Genomic DNA, 17,628 nt, shown 5'->3' with positions numbered 1-17,628 from the left:
TTCCACATCTCAGAAATGCGCTGGACTTGAACTTCCACATCTCAGAAATACTCTGGACTTGACCTTCCACATCTCAGAAATACTCTGGACTTGACCTTCCACATCTCAGTAATGCGCTGGACTTGACCTTCCACATCTCAGAAATACTCTGGACTTGACCTTCCACATCTCAGAAATACACTGGACTTGACCTTCCACATCTCAGAAATACACTGGACTTGACCTTCCACATCTCAGAAATACACTGGACTTGACCTTCCACATCTCAGTAATGCGCTGGACTTGAACTTCCACATCTCAGTAATGCGGTGGACTTGACCTTCCACATCTCAGAAATGCACTGGACTTGACCTTCCACATCTCAGTAATGCGCTGGACTTGAACTTCCACATCTCAGTAATGCGCTGGACTTGAACTTCCACATCTCAGTAATGCGGTGGACTTGACCTTCCACATCTCAGTAATGCGGTGGACTTGAACTTCCACATCTCAGTAATGCGCTGGACTTGAACTTCCACATCTCAGTAATGCGGTGGACTTGACCTTCCACATCTCAGTAATGCGCTGGACTTGAACTTCCACATCTCAGTAATGCGGTGGACTTGACCTTCCACATCTCAGTAATGCGCTGGACTTGAACTTCCACATCTCAGTAATGCGCTGGACTTGAACTTCCACATCTCAGTAATGCGCTGGACTTGACCTTCCACATCTCAGAAATACACTGAACTTGACCTTCCACATCTCAGAAATACTCTGGACTTGACCTTCCACATCTCAGAAATACACTGGACTTGAACTTCCACATCTCAGTAATGCGCTGGACTTGACCTTCCACATCTCAGAAATACACTGGACTTGAACTTCCACATCTCAGAAATACACTGGACTTGACCTTCCACATCTCAGAAATACACTGGACTTGACCTTCCACATCTCAGTAATACACAGGACTTGACCTTCCACATCTCAGTAATGCGCTGGACTTGACCTTCCACATCTCAGAAATACACTCAACTTGACCTTCCACATCTCAGAAATACTCTGGACTTGACCTTCCACATCTCAGAAATACACTGGACTTGACCTTCCACATCTCAGAAATACACTGGACTTGACCTTCCACATCTCAGAAATACACTGGACTTGACCTTCCACATCTCAGTAATACACTGAACTTGACCTTCCACATCTCAGAAATACACTGGACTTGACCTTCCACATCTCAGAAATACACTGGACTTGACCTTCCACATCTCAGAAATACTCTGGACTTTACCTTCCACATCTCAGTAATACACAGGACTTGAACTTCCACATCTCAGTAATGCGCTGGACTTGAACTTCCACATCTCAGTAATGCGGTGGACTTAAGCTTCCACATCTCAGTAATACACTGGACTTGACCTTCCACATCTCAGTAATACACTGACTTTAACTTCCACATCTCAGTAATACACTGGACTTGACCTTCTTCATCTCAGTAATACACTGGACTTGACCTTCCACATCTCAGTAATACACTGGACTTGAACTTCCACATCTCAGTAATGCGCTGGACTTGACCTTCCACATCTCAGTAATACACTGGACTTGAACTTCCACATCTCAGTAATGCGCTGGACTTGACCTTCCACATCTCAGTAATACACTGGACTTGACCTTCCACATCTCAGTAATACACTGGACTTGACCTTCCACATCTCAGCAATACACTGGACTTGACCTTCCACATCTCAGTACTACATTGGACTTGACCTTCCACATCTCAGTAATACACTGGACGTGACCTTCCACATCTCAGTAATACACTGGACTTGACCTTCCACATCTCAGTAATACACTGGACTTGACCTTCCACATCTCAGTAATACACTGGACTTGACCTTCCACATCTCAGTAATACACTGGACTTGACCTTCCACATCTCAGTAATACACTGGACTTGACCTTCCACATCTCAGCAATACACTGGACTTGACCTTCCACATCTCAGTACTACATTGGACTTGACCTTCCACATCTCAGTAATACACTGGACGTGACCTTCCACATCTCAGTAATACACTGGACTTGACCTTCCACATCTCAGTAATACACTGGACTTGACCTTCCACATCTCAGTAATACACTGGACTTGACCTTCCACATCTCAGTAATACACTGGACTTGACCTTCCACATCTCAGTAATACACTGGACTTGACCTTCCACATCTCAGTAATACACTGGACTTGACCTTCCACATCTCAGCAATGCGTTCATTATAATCTATAATCTTTGGGACATATTTGCTCTAAATTAATGTTTTTTTAACACTGTATCCCTTCAATTAAGCGGGAAAAGTTGGAATTTCTTCTAAAAAAACAAACGTGAAAAATAGCGACATATGAAGGCTCATCATAGCACTGTGGTGATGAGTGACAGTACCAGGATGATCTCTCAGCCACGGGAGGAGTTGGGCCAGTGAAGTCTGTCTTCTCTCAAGACTCTGTAGTGGGTCAGGGAGCTGGAGCTATGTTTTAGCGACCTTGTTCATAACATCTTTGTAGGCAGACAGTTTTTTTTTTTTTGGGGGGGGGGGGATTTAGGTAGGGTTTACTAACGCTCTATCGGATAAACCCATATCGAAATACCTGACGATATCCTCCCAGCTCAGGCTGACAGATTTCTACACCTTGTATGGTCACTCCTGCGTGATGGAATACGACAGTGGGAACAAAGCTAACTTTCGTTCCCACTGTGTAACTATCATATAGAATAGTGTAGCAGCACACTGCTCATATATACACTTTTACTGAAAGGAAGGAAGGCAACCAGAATAACAATGTTGAAGTACATACTATGCCGGTACACAGAAGTAGTCTCGTGGTCGTTCAGTTTTGTATCTTGATGGGTGAGCGAGCTACACTCTCAGTCCTGTAAGAGCACACAAAAACACACACGATAGATTAAATATACGTAAAGCTGAAGGCCTGGGTATTATTAGTATTCAATGTGTTAGGTAAATGGACACAAGTGCAACTAATGCGACATTTTATTACGGCAACGTTTCGCTCTCCAGGAGCTTTGTTAAGCCGTTACAGGCTCAAAAAAAAAAGCATTCTCAGCCCCCCAAAAGCCCCACAAATAAAAATAGAAATAATAATAATAATGCTGCTTCAAATTATTATAATCAAATAAAGCGCTAAACCGACAAGGGTCATACAGCGCTGAATGCTGCTTCAAAACAAACCTCACTACCCTCTCCCACTTCCCCTTCCCTCTCCCACTTCCCCTTCCCTCTCCCTCCCTTCCTCCTCCCCCTCAACCCCTCCCCTTCTCCTCCCCTCCCTCTCCCATCACCCCTTCCCTCCCCCGTCCCCACCTCCCTGTGCAAAAATTCTGTACACAACCCGCACACAGGAGAGGGGAGCTTAAGGCGACGTTTCGGCCATTTACAAAGTCGGTTCAAGTCGGACCGAAAAGTCGTCTTAAGCTCCCTCCAATGTGCTGATTATTTGTGCGTTGTTCAAATCATGGTATTGTGCCTCTTGGTCATTCAAAAATTCTGTGCTTGCTCCTGACCACTTACACCTGCTCTCCAGCCACTGCTGCCATACAGTCGTCAACATATAGATTCCAGAAGCACAGAGCAACACAACACAACACGTTGGCCGGGTGTGGGTAAGGCGATAGTGGTCAAAGACATCCTATCGACCTCCACTGAAGAAAAGTTTAGAATGTAACACAAACTCATGATAATGGAGGAAAGGACTTCGGTCGGTAAACACAAGAGAAGTGTAGACTCACAGCACACAGGAGAAGTGGAGACTCGCAACACAGGAGAAGTGCAGATTAGCAATACACAGGAGAAGTGTAGACTCGCAACACAAAGGAGAAGTGTAAACTCACAACACACAGGAGAAGTGAAGACTCGCAACACACAGGAGAAGTGCAAACTCCCAACACACAGGAGAAGTGCAGACTCTCAGCACACAGGAGAAGTGCACACTCGCAACACACAGGAGAATTAGAGACTCACAACACACAGGAGAATTGTAGACTCGCAACACACAGGAGAAGTGCAGACTTTTGCCAGAAGATGGCGGGATATGTGGCTCCCTGCTGGGTACACTGAAGATCCTTCCTCGCAGCGCAACCAAAGTCACACAACTCAAATGGAAATGCAAAGTCGACCCGTATCATTAACACTGTATAGGTGCCACTTGCAATGGATCAGGGAATACCTGACAGGAAGGAAACAACGAATGTTGGTACGTGACGAGGTGCCAGAGTGGGCGCATGTGTCGAGTGGGGTTCCACAAGGATAATCCTGGGTCCTGTGCTGTTTCTTGTATAAGTGAATAACGAAAATAAAAAAATGAAATGCTAGCTTTCACGTGATTACTTACGAATGTCTCAACCGATCGGTTTCATAAATTTCAACAGCGATGTCTTGACAACACAATTATTTACCAGCTTTAAATTTTAAATTTGTTCTGGACTGTGTAAGTGTTAATTTGCCATTTTGACTGAAGAACTTGATATATTCGTTTTCATGCGACGGCTTGTGAATGCCTCTTCCGATTGGCTTCAGATCTTTAAAACTGATATTCAACTGTGCTAGAAACTTATGTTACACTCTGTATTATTTCCTTAGCGTGCATTGAGGTAGAAGGGGCTAGGCTTTTGAGATATGGGGACGCCATTTCAAGGACCGTGCAGCGACTGATAAACACATACACACACACACACACACACACACATACACACACACACACACACACACACACACACACACACACATACACACACACACACACTCGCACACACAAACACAAACACCCACACACACGCACACACACACACACACACACGCACACACACACACACACACACACACACACACACCACACACACACACACACACACACACACACACACACACACACACACACACACACACACTCGCACACACAAACACAAACACTCACACACACGCACACACACACACACACACACACACACACAAACACACACACACTCACACAAACACACATACACAAGCACACACACACAAACACACACACACACATACACAAACACACACACACACAAACACTCGCACACACAAACACACACAAACACACACTCACACACACACACACACACACACACACACACACACACACACACACACACACACACACACACACACACACACACACACACACACACACACACACACACACACCTCTACGAGGAGAGGTTAAGGGAAATCAACCTGACGACACTGGAGGACAGGAGAGATAGGGGGGACATGATAACAACATACAAAATGCCGTGGGGGTTCGAAAGGAGATATGATGGTTGAAGATAAACACACTTGTGGATGGTAACACTATTGTTAGACTGGTAAGGAAGGGCCCAGCCTGCCTTGTTGCCTGTTGTAGGTCTATCCGTGGACTGAGAACAAGGTAGCGCATCCCACTCACTCATGCCGCATCCCGTGACGTCATACAGTCACCAGGCCTAGTAGGGATCGTCTATATAAAACACATGGATGGTACTATGATACTCAGTTAAGCTATACAACATGTAGGGGATATCAGCAACTATGCTGACAAAATGCTGAGAAGAATTGACAAGGTGGACAAAGACAGGATGTTCCAGAGATGGGACACAGCAACAAGGGGACACGGTTGGAAGTTGAAGACACAGATGAATCACAGGGATGTTAGGAAGTATTTCTTCAGCCACAGAGTAGTCAAGAAGTGGAATAGTTTGGGAAGCGATGTAGTGGAGGCAGGATCCATACATAGCTTTAAGCAGAGGTATGATAAAGCTCACGGTACAGGGAGAGTGAACTAGTAGCTACCAGTGAAGAGGCAGGGCCAAGAGCTTGGACTCGACCCCTGCAACCTCAACTAGGTGAGTACACCTAGGTGAGTACACACACACACACACACACACACACACACACACACACACACACACACACACACACACACAGGAAAGGCACTGCAATGGATCAGAGAATACCTGACAGGGAGGCAACAACGAGTCATGGTACGTGACGAGGTGTCAGAGTGGGCGCCTGTGACAAGCGGCGTTCCACAGGGGTCAGTCCTAGGACCTGTGCTGTTCTTGGTATATGTGAACGACATAACGGAAGGGATAGACTCAGAAGTGTCCTTGTTTGCGGATGATGTGAAGTTAATGAGAAGAATCAAATCGGATGAGGATCAGGCAGGACTACAAAAAGACCTGGACAGGCTACAAGCCTGGTCCAGCAACTGGCTCCTTGAGTTTAACCCTGCCAAATGCAAAGTCATGAAGATTGGGGAAGGGCAATGAAGACAGCAGACACAATATAGTTTAGATGGCCAAAGACTGCAAACCTCACTCAAAGAAAAAGATCTGGGGATGAGTATAACACTGAGCATATCTCCTGAGGCGCACATCAATCAGATAACTGCTGCAGCATACGGGCGCCTGGCAAACCTACGGATAGCGTTCCGATACCTCAGTAAGGATTCGTTCAAGACTCTGTATACCATTTACGTCAGGCCCATACTGGAGTATGCAGCACCAGTTTGAAATCCACACCTAGTTAAGCACGTCAAGAAATTAGAGAAAGTGCAAAGATTTGCAACAAGACTAGTCCCAGAGCTACAGGGATTGTCCTACGAAGAAAGGTTGAGGGAAATCGGCCTGACGACACTGGAGGACAGGAGGGTCAGGGGAGACATGATAACGACATAAAAAATACTGCGCGGAATAGACAAGGTGGACAAAGACGGGATGTTCCAGAGAGGTCACAATTGGAAGTTTAAGACTCAGATGAATCAAAGGGATGTTAGGAAGTATTTCTTCAGTCATAGAGTAGTCAGGCCGTGGAATAGCCTAGAAAGTGAAGTAGTGGAGGCGGGAACCATACATAGTTTTAAGGCGAGGTATGATAAAGCTCATGGGGCAGGGAGAGAGAGGACCTAGTAGCAATCAGCGAAGAGGCGGGGCCAGGAGCTATGACTCGACCCCTGCAACCACAAATAGGTGAGTACAAATAGGTGAGTGAGTACACACACACACACACACACACACACACACACACACTCAAGCATACACCGAGAGGTGTATGTTTCTCAGCATGAATACTGTTGTGAGTTAAATTTAATCCCCATTTTAGGGATTAAAGTATTCCTGTCAGGTGTTGAAAAGGTTACGTGCAGCCTTAATGACCCTCGTGTAGTCGATAGGCTTTAAACTCCATTAACCAATACACACACACACACACACACACACACACACTGTAACTCATTCTGGTGGACACCTTATATATAGTACGCTCCGTTCACCATCCACTATACAGTCACCACGTCGCCCTGCCAGCCCTTGATACTACTGGCACTACTTCTGGCACTACTCTCTCTCTCTCTCTCTCTCTCTCTCTCTCTCTCTCTCTCTCTCTCTCTCTCTCTCTCATTTGCGGTGCGAAAACATTTTGCTTCGTTCATACACATGTTGCTTCGTTCATACACATGTTGCTTCGTTCAAACACATGTTGCTTGTTCCTGCAAAACAAGCTCTCCCGTGCCTGCATTCAACGCAGCGAATTGATGTACGTCCATAAGCAACACAGCGAAGTGACGTACGTCCGCACGCAAGACAGCTCGCTGTCATGCACATGCTGACTATATACTTCTTAAGAATGTTGTTGACGGTCTGCGAGGATTGCTTAGCAATGTGTAACTCGTAAATAATTTGCGCGAAAAAGAGAGTGTGTTAAACCCTGTGTAAAAAAAATGAGAGAGAGAGAGAGAGAGATAGAGATAAACAGACAAACAGACTTTCAGGCAGACAGATAAACAGTCAAACTGAATAACGCTTTATAGGTTGATTTCTCAAGACTTAAAGAGCTCCTCACTGCAATTTCTCGACATAACTCATTTTTATCTTAATGTTATTATATGTTATCATCATGTAAGTTGTGTATAATATCAGTCGAATTGTATTTCCAGTGTGTGAAGCCGTGACTAGACGACTGCTTGCGTCGTCCCCTTCCCGTCGTAGACGACAACTGCCTCTGCAAGTCTCCCTCAAGTTGTCACCAGGGAAGCAAACGGCGACAACTCTTTACTCAAGAGTCCTTCACCGTCAGTTTTCCAGATGTCTCGTCACACTGTCACCAAGACAGAGATACAGGGGATGTTGAGAGGAAATATAAATGTTAGTCTAGAATACCGTTAGGCTATAATATAATTTGTTATATAATCTTTCGTAGTGGGATTGAGAGACAGATTAGACCAATAGCAGATCAGTGCGGAGGAACGCAAGTCACAATACCGTGGCTGTAACAATCGACAATTAACTCACAATACTGTGGTTGGAACAATCCATAAATAAACCACAATACCGTGGCCGGAACAATCCATAAATAACCCACAATACTGTGGCCGGAACAATCCACAAATAACCCACAATACCGTAGCTGGAACAATCCATAAATAACCCACAATACCGTGGCCGGAACAATTCACACATACCCACAATACAGTGGCTGAAACAATCCACAACTAATCCTACGCTTAGGAGAGGAAATTTTCGACGACGTTTCGGTCCTGGGTTATCGTCAGATCATCGTGAAATCTTGTCAGAGTCAAGCGAGAGAGTGGAAGAGCGCCTCGTGCGCCGGACCAGCCGTTATGGACCGCCCTCGGGGGCGAAAATGCGAAGGAAATAAACTTGGCAAGAATGAAGAACCGCAGAATAAGATGGAGAAACCAGCGGAGCGCGTAATAAGGAAAGGTGTGCGTGAACTAGGATTCTGGGGCCACTGCTGGAGACTCCACAACCACTAAAACGACTCTGGCTTCATGACGACCTGCTCTTGCAGTCTCCAGGAGTAAACCTGCCTCACCAACGACCCTGCTGTGGAGGTTTGATGATCAGGCACAACCCTGACTAACCAGTGACCTGCTCATACAGTCTTCATGAACCTTGCCTCTCTTACGACTTTCTTGAGGAGTCTTGATCAAGTACGACCCCCGCCTACCCAGAGACTCCCTGCAGCCTCCACGAGCTCTGCCTTACCCTACGCTCTGCTGCCACAGAAAAATACACAGCATCTAGGTGAGATATGCTGCCTCCAGCCACACAGCATCCGGAGGAAGGAGATGATCAAGAGATAGTGTGTCTTTCCAGTGAGGCTCGAGATTTTCCCAAAAGAGAAGTGCTGGTGGGGTAAACAAACCAAGGTAGCAGGTGGTATGCAAGATATTATCCCGATTTCCCCACAACATAATGTTAAATATGATCCCACTGACTAAAACAGTGCCTGTATAAGAAAAATTTTAGGTATATATTTGTTTTGTCAGACATATTCGTGTATTTTTTCAGTGGTAAAAGAGAGCGAAAAAGAGAGAGGTACCTTGCAACAAATGCAATGTTGTGATGCCCTCCAACACTGTCTCTCAGCAGTTATTTTGCTGTTGTTAATAACACTGTGGGATTCTTGAAGATGTCCTTTAAACTGTGTATGATACATGAATGTGTCCTTTAAACTATGTGTGATACATGAATGTGTCCTTTAAACTGTGTGTGATACATGATCGTGTTCTTTACGATCGTCCATGACAGTAACTTATAAAGCCTTCAGTGTGGAAAGGCAGAAGAAACTTTGGCTTACACTGGACAGTGAGAAAGTAATCGTATGGAACACACAAAAATCGTATTTGTAAATCGCTTGTTTTCCACTCTTGAAAATTCACTGAAGATGCATAAACATAAAATATATGTGAATCCCAAATAACAATTCCTCCTCACGGGTAGTTTTCAAGTCTGTTTTCTTAGTGATGGACGAACGTTGTACGACTAGCGATAGCAGATGTGTAAATACCACTTGTGAACTTAATGTCAACAGATGTGGCTCTTGTACAGAAGTGAACACCGACCGTCTCACATTCACACAGATGTATATTACATCGCAATATACATTAAAAACATTGTAATTTTACATTAAATGCAGAACAAATTACTCTTTCGTAATTTCTGATAATAAATCGTCTCTTTCGAAGTGATTTTTGAAAGATGTGGTGATTTATGGACAGTATTACAGAGGGACGAACAGAGAAACTGAAACACTAAACTTACAATAGTTTCAGCGATATATTAAAGAAAGTTTAGAATGCACAACTGTTTTAGAAGAGATAGTTCAAGGAAGCTGAAAAAAACAATTTGCGAGTGAACAGTAGTAGGAGTGTGCAGGATATGTACCAGTAACATTGTACCAGTAACATTGTACCAGTGAGTAACATTGTACCAGTAACATTATACCAGTGAGTAACATTGTACCAGTAACATTGTACCAGTGAGTAACATTGTACCAGTAACATTGTACCAGTAACATTGTACCAGTAACATTGTACCAGTGAGTAACATTGTACCAGTAACATTATACCAGTGAGTAACAGTGTACCAGTAACATTATACCAGTGAGTAACATTGTACCAGTAACATTATACCAGTGAGTAACATTGCACCAGTAACATTGTACCAGTAAGTAACATTGTACCAGTAACATTATACCAGTGAGTAACATTGTACCAGTAACATTGTACCAGTGAGTAACATTGTATCAGTGAGTAACATTGTATCAGTGAGTAACATTGTACCAGTAACATTGTATCAGTTAGTAACATTGTACCAGTAACATTCTACCAGTGAGTAACATTGTACCAGTAACATTGTACCAGTAGCATTCTACCAGTGAGTAACATTGTACCAGTAACGTTGTATCAGTGAGTAATATTGTTCCAGTAACATTGTATCAGTGAGTAACATTGTGCCAGTGACGTTGTATCAGTGAGTGACATTGTTCCAGTAACAATGTATCAGTGAATAACATTGTACCAGTGAGTAACATTGCATCAGTAAGTAACATTGCATCAGTGAGTAACATTATATCAGTAAGTAACATTGTATCATTGAGTAACATTGTACCAGTGAATAACAATCCATTAGTAAGTAACATTGTACCAATTGTACCAGTGAGTAACATTGTACCAATTGTACCAGTGAGTAACATTGTACCAATTGTACCAGTGAGTAACATTGTACCAATTGTACCAGTGAGTAACATTGTACCAGTGAATAGCAATCCATCAGTAACATTGTACCAGTTGTACCAGTAACATTGTACCAGTGGGTAACATTGTACCCGTGAGTAACATTGTATCAGTGAGTAACATTGTATAAGTAACATTGTACCAGTGAGTAACATTGTCGTACAAAACAGGCATCAGCAGCAGTGAGTAGGAATGCCAAGACTGGAGAACTAGAGAGAACAAGAAGTGGCTGTTGGAGTGTGAGAGCATCCCTGAAGGAGCTCTCGGGAAGAACCCTTGCAGGATGACGACCACAGCCGAGGTGATGACTTGCATGGTCCTGATATTCGTCTCCCTGGTTACTCAGTCTTCCAGCTCAGGTGAGGAGACAACTTGTCTGAATGTTGTTGCACAGGGCGCGGCATAAGTAGCTTTACCGACTTATTGTACTCTGTTTTGGTTTAGAATTTTTTAAAAAAGAAAAGAACCATATTTAAATATAATGAATTCTTGGTAAAGCAATCAGTGCCGCGAACTGTTTTATTATTTAACTAGAATTATATTAAAAAAAATTTAAATGGATTGTTTCAGTCCCTCGGTGTCTGCGTGTGCCGAAAACGCAACAAGTATTGCCTCTCTGGATGGCAACGTTCAGGAGCTGGAACATGATATTGGCCTCTCTTGGGGCCCGCCATTTCCCTAATGAGTCTGCTGCCCACCTGCTTAACGAAATGAAATATACACTTTTCGCCACGTTTTTACATTCCATCTTCTGGGACGAAGATGATACATGAAGCCACTATAGATTATGATCTTCCGTAGCTGTAGAGAAGTATGTGTGCCTACCATCGTAGATGCGCATATGTAGTCTCTCACTATGTGTCTGGCATGTGTAAGGTGCAACGTGGTGCTATCATTGCAATAACGGTTTACAATAACGACAAGATGATCACTTAGGCACCATTACAACACTTGGCTCCCTTGACTCGAAGAGCCTTCCCCAGCCCGTGACTGCCATCAGTTCAACTGGGAAAGCTCTTGGCTAGCGATGCGTCTTAGAGTCAAGATAGCCAGGTGTTGCACTTGAGTCTGTTGCAACTGATAGTGGTGGCTCCAGTCGGAGGCTGCTGTCTACCACAAGGTCTTCTGATGCTGCAGCTGCCTCCCACAGGGTATGCTGCAGTCTACCACAGGGTGTGCTGCAGCCTACTACACGGTATGCTGCAGTCTACCACAGGGTGTGCTGCAGCCTACCACAGGGTGTGCTGCAGCCTACCACAGAGTGTGCTGCAGCCTACCACAGGGTGTGCTGCAGCTGCCTCTCACAAGGACGAGGTAGTGTTGCAGGGAGGGAGGAGGTAGTGTTGCAGAGAGGGGGGAGGTAGTGTTGCAGGGAGGGAGGAGGTAGTGTTGCAGGGAGGGAAGAGGTAATGATGGAGGGAGGGAGAAGGTAGTGTTGCAGGGAGGGAGGAGGTAGTGTTGCAGGAAGGGAGGAGATAGTGATAGAAGGAGGGAGGAGGTAGTGTTGCAGTCAGGGAGGAGGTAGTGATGGAGAGAGGGAGGAGGTAGTGTTGCAGGGAGGGAGGAGGTAGTGATGGAGAGAGGGAGGAGGTAGTGTTGCAGGGAGGGAGGAGGTAGTGATGGAGAGAGGGAGGAGGTAGTGTTGCAGGGAGGGAGGAGGTAGTGATGGAGGGAGGGAGGAGATAGTGTTGCAGGAAGGGAGGAGGTAGTATTGCAGTCAGGGAGGAGGTAGTGTTGCAGGTAGGGAGAATATAGTGTTCCAGGGAGGGAGGAGGTAGTGATGGAGGGAGGGAGGAGGTAGTGTTGCAGGGAGGGAGGAAGTAGTGTTGCAGCCAGGGAGGAGGTAGTGATGGAGAGAGGGAGGAGGTAGTGTTGCAGGGAGGGAGGAGGTAGTGTTGCAGTCAGGGAGGAGGTAGTGATGGAGGGAGGGAGGAGGTAGTGTTGCAGGGAGGGAGGAGGTAGTGTTGCAGTCAGGGAGGAGGTAGTGATGGAGAGAGGGAGGAGGTAGTGTTGCAGGAAGGTAGTGTTGCAGGGAGGGAGGAAGTAGTGTTGCAGTCAGGAAGGAGATAGTGTTACAGGTAGGGAGGATATAGTGTTGCAGGGAGGGAGGAGGTAGTGATGGAGGGAGGGAGGAGGTAGTGTTGCAGGGGGGAAGGAGGAAGTGTTGCAGGGAGGGAGGAGGTAGTGTTGCAGTCAGGAAGGAGATAGTGTTACAGGTAGGGAGGATATAGTGTTGCAGGGAGGGAGGAGGTAGTGTTGCAGTCAGGAAGGAGATAGTGTTACAGGTAGGGAGGATATAGTGTTGCAGGGAGGGAGGAGGTAGTTTTGCAGTCAGGAAGGAGATAGTGTTACAGGTAGGGAGGATATAGTGTTGCAGGGAGGGAGGAGGTAGTGATGGAGGGAGGGAGGAGGTAGTGTTTCAGGGAGGGAAGAGGTAGTGTTGCAGGGAGGGAGGAAGTAGTGTTGCAGGGAGGGAGGAGATAGTGTTGCAGGTAGGGAAGAGGTAGTGTTGCAGGGAGGGAGGAGGTAGTGTTGCAGGTAGGGGGAGGTAGTGTTGCAGGGAGGGAGGAGGTAGTGTTGCAGGGAGGGAGGAGGTAGTGTTGCAGGGAGGGAGGAGATAGTGTTGCAGGGAGGGAGGAGGTAGTGTTGCAGGTAGGGAAGAGGTAGTGTTGCAGGGAGGGAGGAGGTAGTGTTGCAGGTAGTGGGGAGGTAGTGTTGCAGGGAGGGAGGAGGTAGTGTTGCAGGGAGGGAGGACGTAGTGTTGCAGGGAGGGAGGAGATAGTGTTGCAGGGAGGGAGGAGGTAGTGTTGCAGGTACGGAGGAGGTAGAGTTGCAGGTAGGGAGGAGGTAGTGTTGCAGGAAGGGAGGAGGTAGTGTTGCAGGGAGGGAGGAGATAGTGTTGCAGGGAGGAAGGAGGTAGTGTTGCAGGGAGGGACGAGGTAGTGTTGCAAGGAGGGAGGTGGTAGTGTTGCAGGGAGAGAGATGGTAGTGTTGCAGGGAGAGAGGAGGTAGTGCTGGAGGGAGGGAGGAGAAAGTGATGGAAGAAGGAGGTAGTCCAGGAGGGTGGGAGAGGATAATGAAGGAGCTACACCAAAGGGAATGTGATGGAAGTATACTAGTAACTTATTTACACGATGTAAATGTCGTCTGTAAGTAATTTACAGTGTTTAAGCTTCCTAGCGTACAGCTAACAGAAGTCAGATATCAAGAGTCTACCTGGAAGCCGACCTGAAGGTGTCCCTGGAAGATTACCTGGAGTGCTCCGAGGGTCAGCGCCCCCTAAGACAGGTCCCAGACCAGGGTCTTAGTTTTCACTGTATCTGGCCCCTTTCATACTGATTTGTATGATGTTGGCGAGGCAGGTGTTGGCGAGGCAGGTGTTGGCGAGGCAGATGTTGGCGAGGCAGGTGTTGGCGAGGAAGGTGTTGGCGAGGCTGGTGTTGGCGAGGCTGGTGTTGGCGAGGAAGGTGTTGACGCATTATCAACACATTCCCTCGAGAGACCTTCCCTCTGCCAGATCAACCTCAATACTCATCACCTTAACTTAACGTATATTAACCAAAACATACTCAAAAACAACCCAAAATAACGTACATAAACGGAATAACACTCGACTACGTCTGGCAGAGGGAAAGACACTGTAGTACCTAACAGCGTGGGTATCCCCACGCTCTCTGCTACACTTGTCAGCAGGAAGAGTTGCAGGGCAAAGCGGAAACTGTCGTATTAAGCGGAAATTGTGTGAAGGGGGACATGGAGAGACTGAATTGTGTGGAGGGTAGACCTGGGAAGACTGAATTGTGAGGAGGGGGACATGGAGAGACTGAATTGTGTGGAGGGTAGACCTGGAAAGACTGAATTGTGTGAAGGGGGACATGGAGAGACTGAATTGTATGGAGGGTAGACTTGGGGAGACTGAATTGTGTGGAAGGTAACCTGAAGAGACTGAATTGTGTCGAGGGGGACCGGAAGAGACTGAATTGTGTGGAAGGGGACCTGGAGAGGCTGAATTATGTGGAGAGAGACGCGGAGAGATTGAATTGTGTGAAGCGAGAATGAATTGTGTGTAGAGGGACCTGAAAAGATTGAATTGTGTGGAGAGGGGCCTGAAAAGACTAAATTGTGTGGAGAGGGACCTGAAGAGACTGCAAACTGCGTCTCTTAGAGTGGACTTTAGCCCCAGACTTTTATTGCACCAGCAACTTTGGCTTCTGAGAAAGTTGTCGATGGAACACAAAGAACCGCAATCGGAAGTTGTCAAACAAGTGGTGGTACTGCTCTTGTTTCGTATATATATATATATATATATATATATATATATATATATATATATATATATATATATATATATATATATGTCAACCCCCGGCTATGACCAATGGCCCACCCAGTCAGGTCACCTCCACTTAAGGAAGGAGCACGGTATCTGACCCAGTAGCACCAGCAAGTCAGGTCCAACTCACACCCACCCACACCCACTCATGTAATTATCTAACCTATTTTTAAAACTACACAAAGTCTTAGTGTCTATGACGATACTCGGGAGTTTGTTCCACTCATCCACAACTCTATAACCAAACCAGTGATTTCCTATATACTTCCTGAATCTGAATTTTCCCAGCTTAAAACCATTGCTGCTAGTCCTGTATAGGCTAGATAGTTTTAGCACGCTATTTACATCCCATTTTTTCCTGTTTTCCATTTATACACCTCAATCATATCTCCCTAATTCTACGCCTTTCGAGAGAGTGCAGATTCAGGGCCCTCAGTCTATCCTCATAGGGAAGATTTCTGCTTCAGGGAGTCCCAAAAGTCTAGAAAATATGGAGAATTTGCCCATCATTATATGTTTGTTCCCATAGGCTCAGAGACCCTTGGCTCATGGGAGAAAGAGTGCATCTAAGTTCCTTAAGGACCTAGAGGTGGTACACAACATGCAGCTGCGCATAACAGTACTGGAGAAGCAACAATGGTGTTTGAAACAACAACTTGAGCACCACGAGGAAAAACAGAGGTTGCAAATGAGTACGTCAACCCACAGACTGTCAGCCATTATGAAAATGAGTGTGGTGATGATGAACAAACTGATGATTGCAGTGGTGTTAATAATTACAAAAATGATGAATCTGCTAGTGGTGTTTACAATCACAGTGAAGATAATAAGGGCAGTGAAGACCATCATGATAGTTAACCTGATAAGTGTAATGTATTGATAGATACTGAGTGTGGAGATGACCCGGTTGTTGATAATGGTGTATGTATCACTGGTCATAATGATGAGGGAAGTGATACATGTGATGATAGTGATGAGTGTAATAAAAGCGGAGAGGTGAGTGCGAGGGATATTGTCACCTTCCATACATTCACAGACAAAGAGCGCAGTGACCTCTGTGTACAAAGACTCCCAAGAGGTCTCACAAATGGAAGTGCACTTAGGAGACTCATGGATAAGGATAATACTGATGATATTTATATTGATTATGTCTGTTTGTTATTTAGTAAGTTTTTTCATTTTGCTAAGAAATTGAATTCTATCCCTGGACTTTTATAATGGAACCAAACTCGTATAAACTATCCATTTTAAGTTGGAATATTGCGTCACTTAGAAAAAGATTTTCTGACCTGCATCATAAAGTAACCACTGAATCCATTGATATTGTGTGTCTACAAGAGTGCAGAGTCCCTGAAAAATCCCAACCCCCTAAATTGCCATCGTTTGTTGCATATAACCTCAAATCTACTAATTTTTGTGTTCTATATATTAAAAAATCACTTCCCCATCAACTTCTTGCACATAAGAAAACAGAGGGGCTACAATATCACGGTGTTAGGATTTATATTGGGAACTCTGCTCTCAACATATTTAACTTGTACGCTCCTGCTGATAAGTTTAATTACTTGGAGCTCCCAACTTGTGCTCAGTCTGAACCTACTCTCATTATTGGTGATTATAATGCAAGACACAAAAGAATTGGAAACTCTCAGTTTGGTAATCGTAATGGCAATCAACTGTTGTCACTCTTAAACAGTCATGATAATGTGCAAATTGTAGGTGACCTTGAAACCACACATATCTATGGAGGTGTCCTTGATCTGTGCCTGGGCTTCAACATTACTTCTGCCAGCTGTGAGTCTTCCATTGTAACAGATATAGCGTCTGATCATTTCCCAAGGCTAACCTCCCTAGATATTGGTAATACTATCCTTCCTGGTGGGATATTCAAACGGAAACGTCTTAATGTTTCCCCTGATCAACATGATGACTTTGTTGCACATGTGACTGACTGGTATAATTCCTGAGTGTACCTCTGTCGAGACTTTTAACAATGACCTTGTGAGCAGTATTCAGAACTTCTTAGAGCCGCCTCTGAAACCTCCTACTACTCTAAATCCAAATGACTTTCATAATAATCATAAGTCGTGTAAAAACCATACCTGTTACAATGTGTGTGTGTGTGTGTGTGTGTGTGTGTGTGTGTGTGTGTGTGGTGTGTGTGACTCAACAATCAATATTTGCACCA

General features: G+C 45.1%; 1 protein-coding gene across 1 annotated transcript in view; it reads left to right on the top strand.

Moving 5' to 3' along the window:
• The window catches only part of LOC128689850 (carbonic anhydrase-related protein 10-like), a 284,325-nt gene that overhangs the window by 93,760 nt on the left and 172,937 nt on the right, over positions 1-17,628 (top strand). The window contains exon 2 of the mRNA XM_070087551.1: positions 8,003-11,466. Coding sequence (XP_069943652.1) covers positions 11,391-11,466 — 76 coding nt within the window. The 5' untranslated portion in view covers positions 8,003-11,390. The remainder of the gene's footprint in view (positions 1-8,002; positions 11,467-17,628) is intronic.

This window comes from Cherax quadricarinatus, chromosome 22, assembly GCF_038502225.1.
Source record: "Cherax quadricarinatus isolate ZL_2023a chromosome 22, ASM3850222v1, whole genome shotgun sequence".
Classification (NCBI taxonomy): domain Eukaryota; kingdom Metazoa; phylum Arthropoda; class Malacostraca; order Decapoda; family Parastacidae; genus Cherax; species Cherax quadricarinatus.
This window is presented reverse-complemented; position numbering and strand designations above follow the sequence as displayed.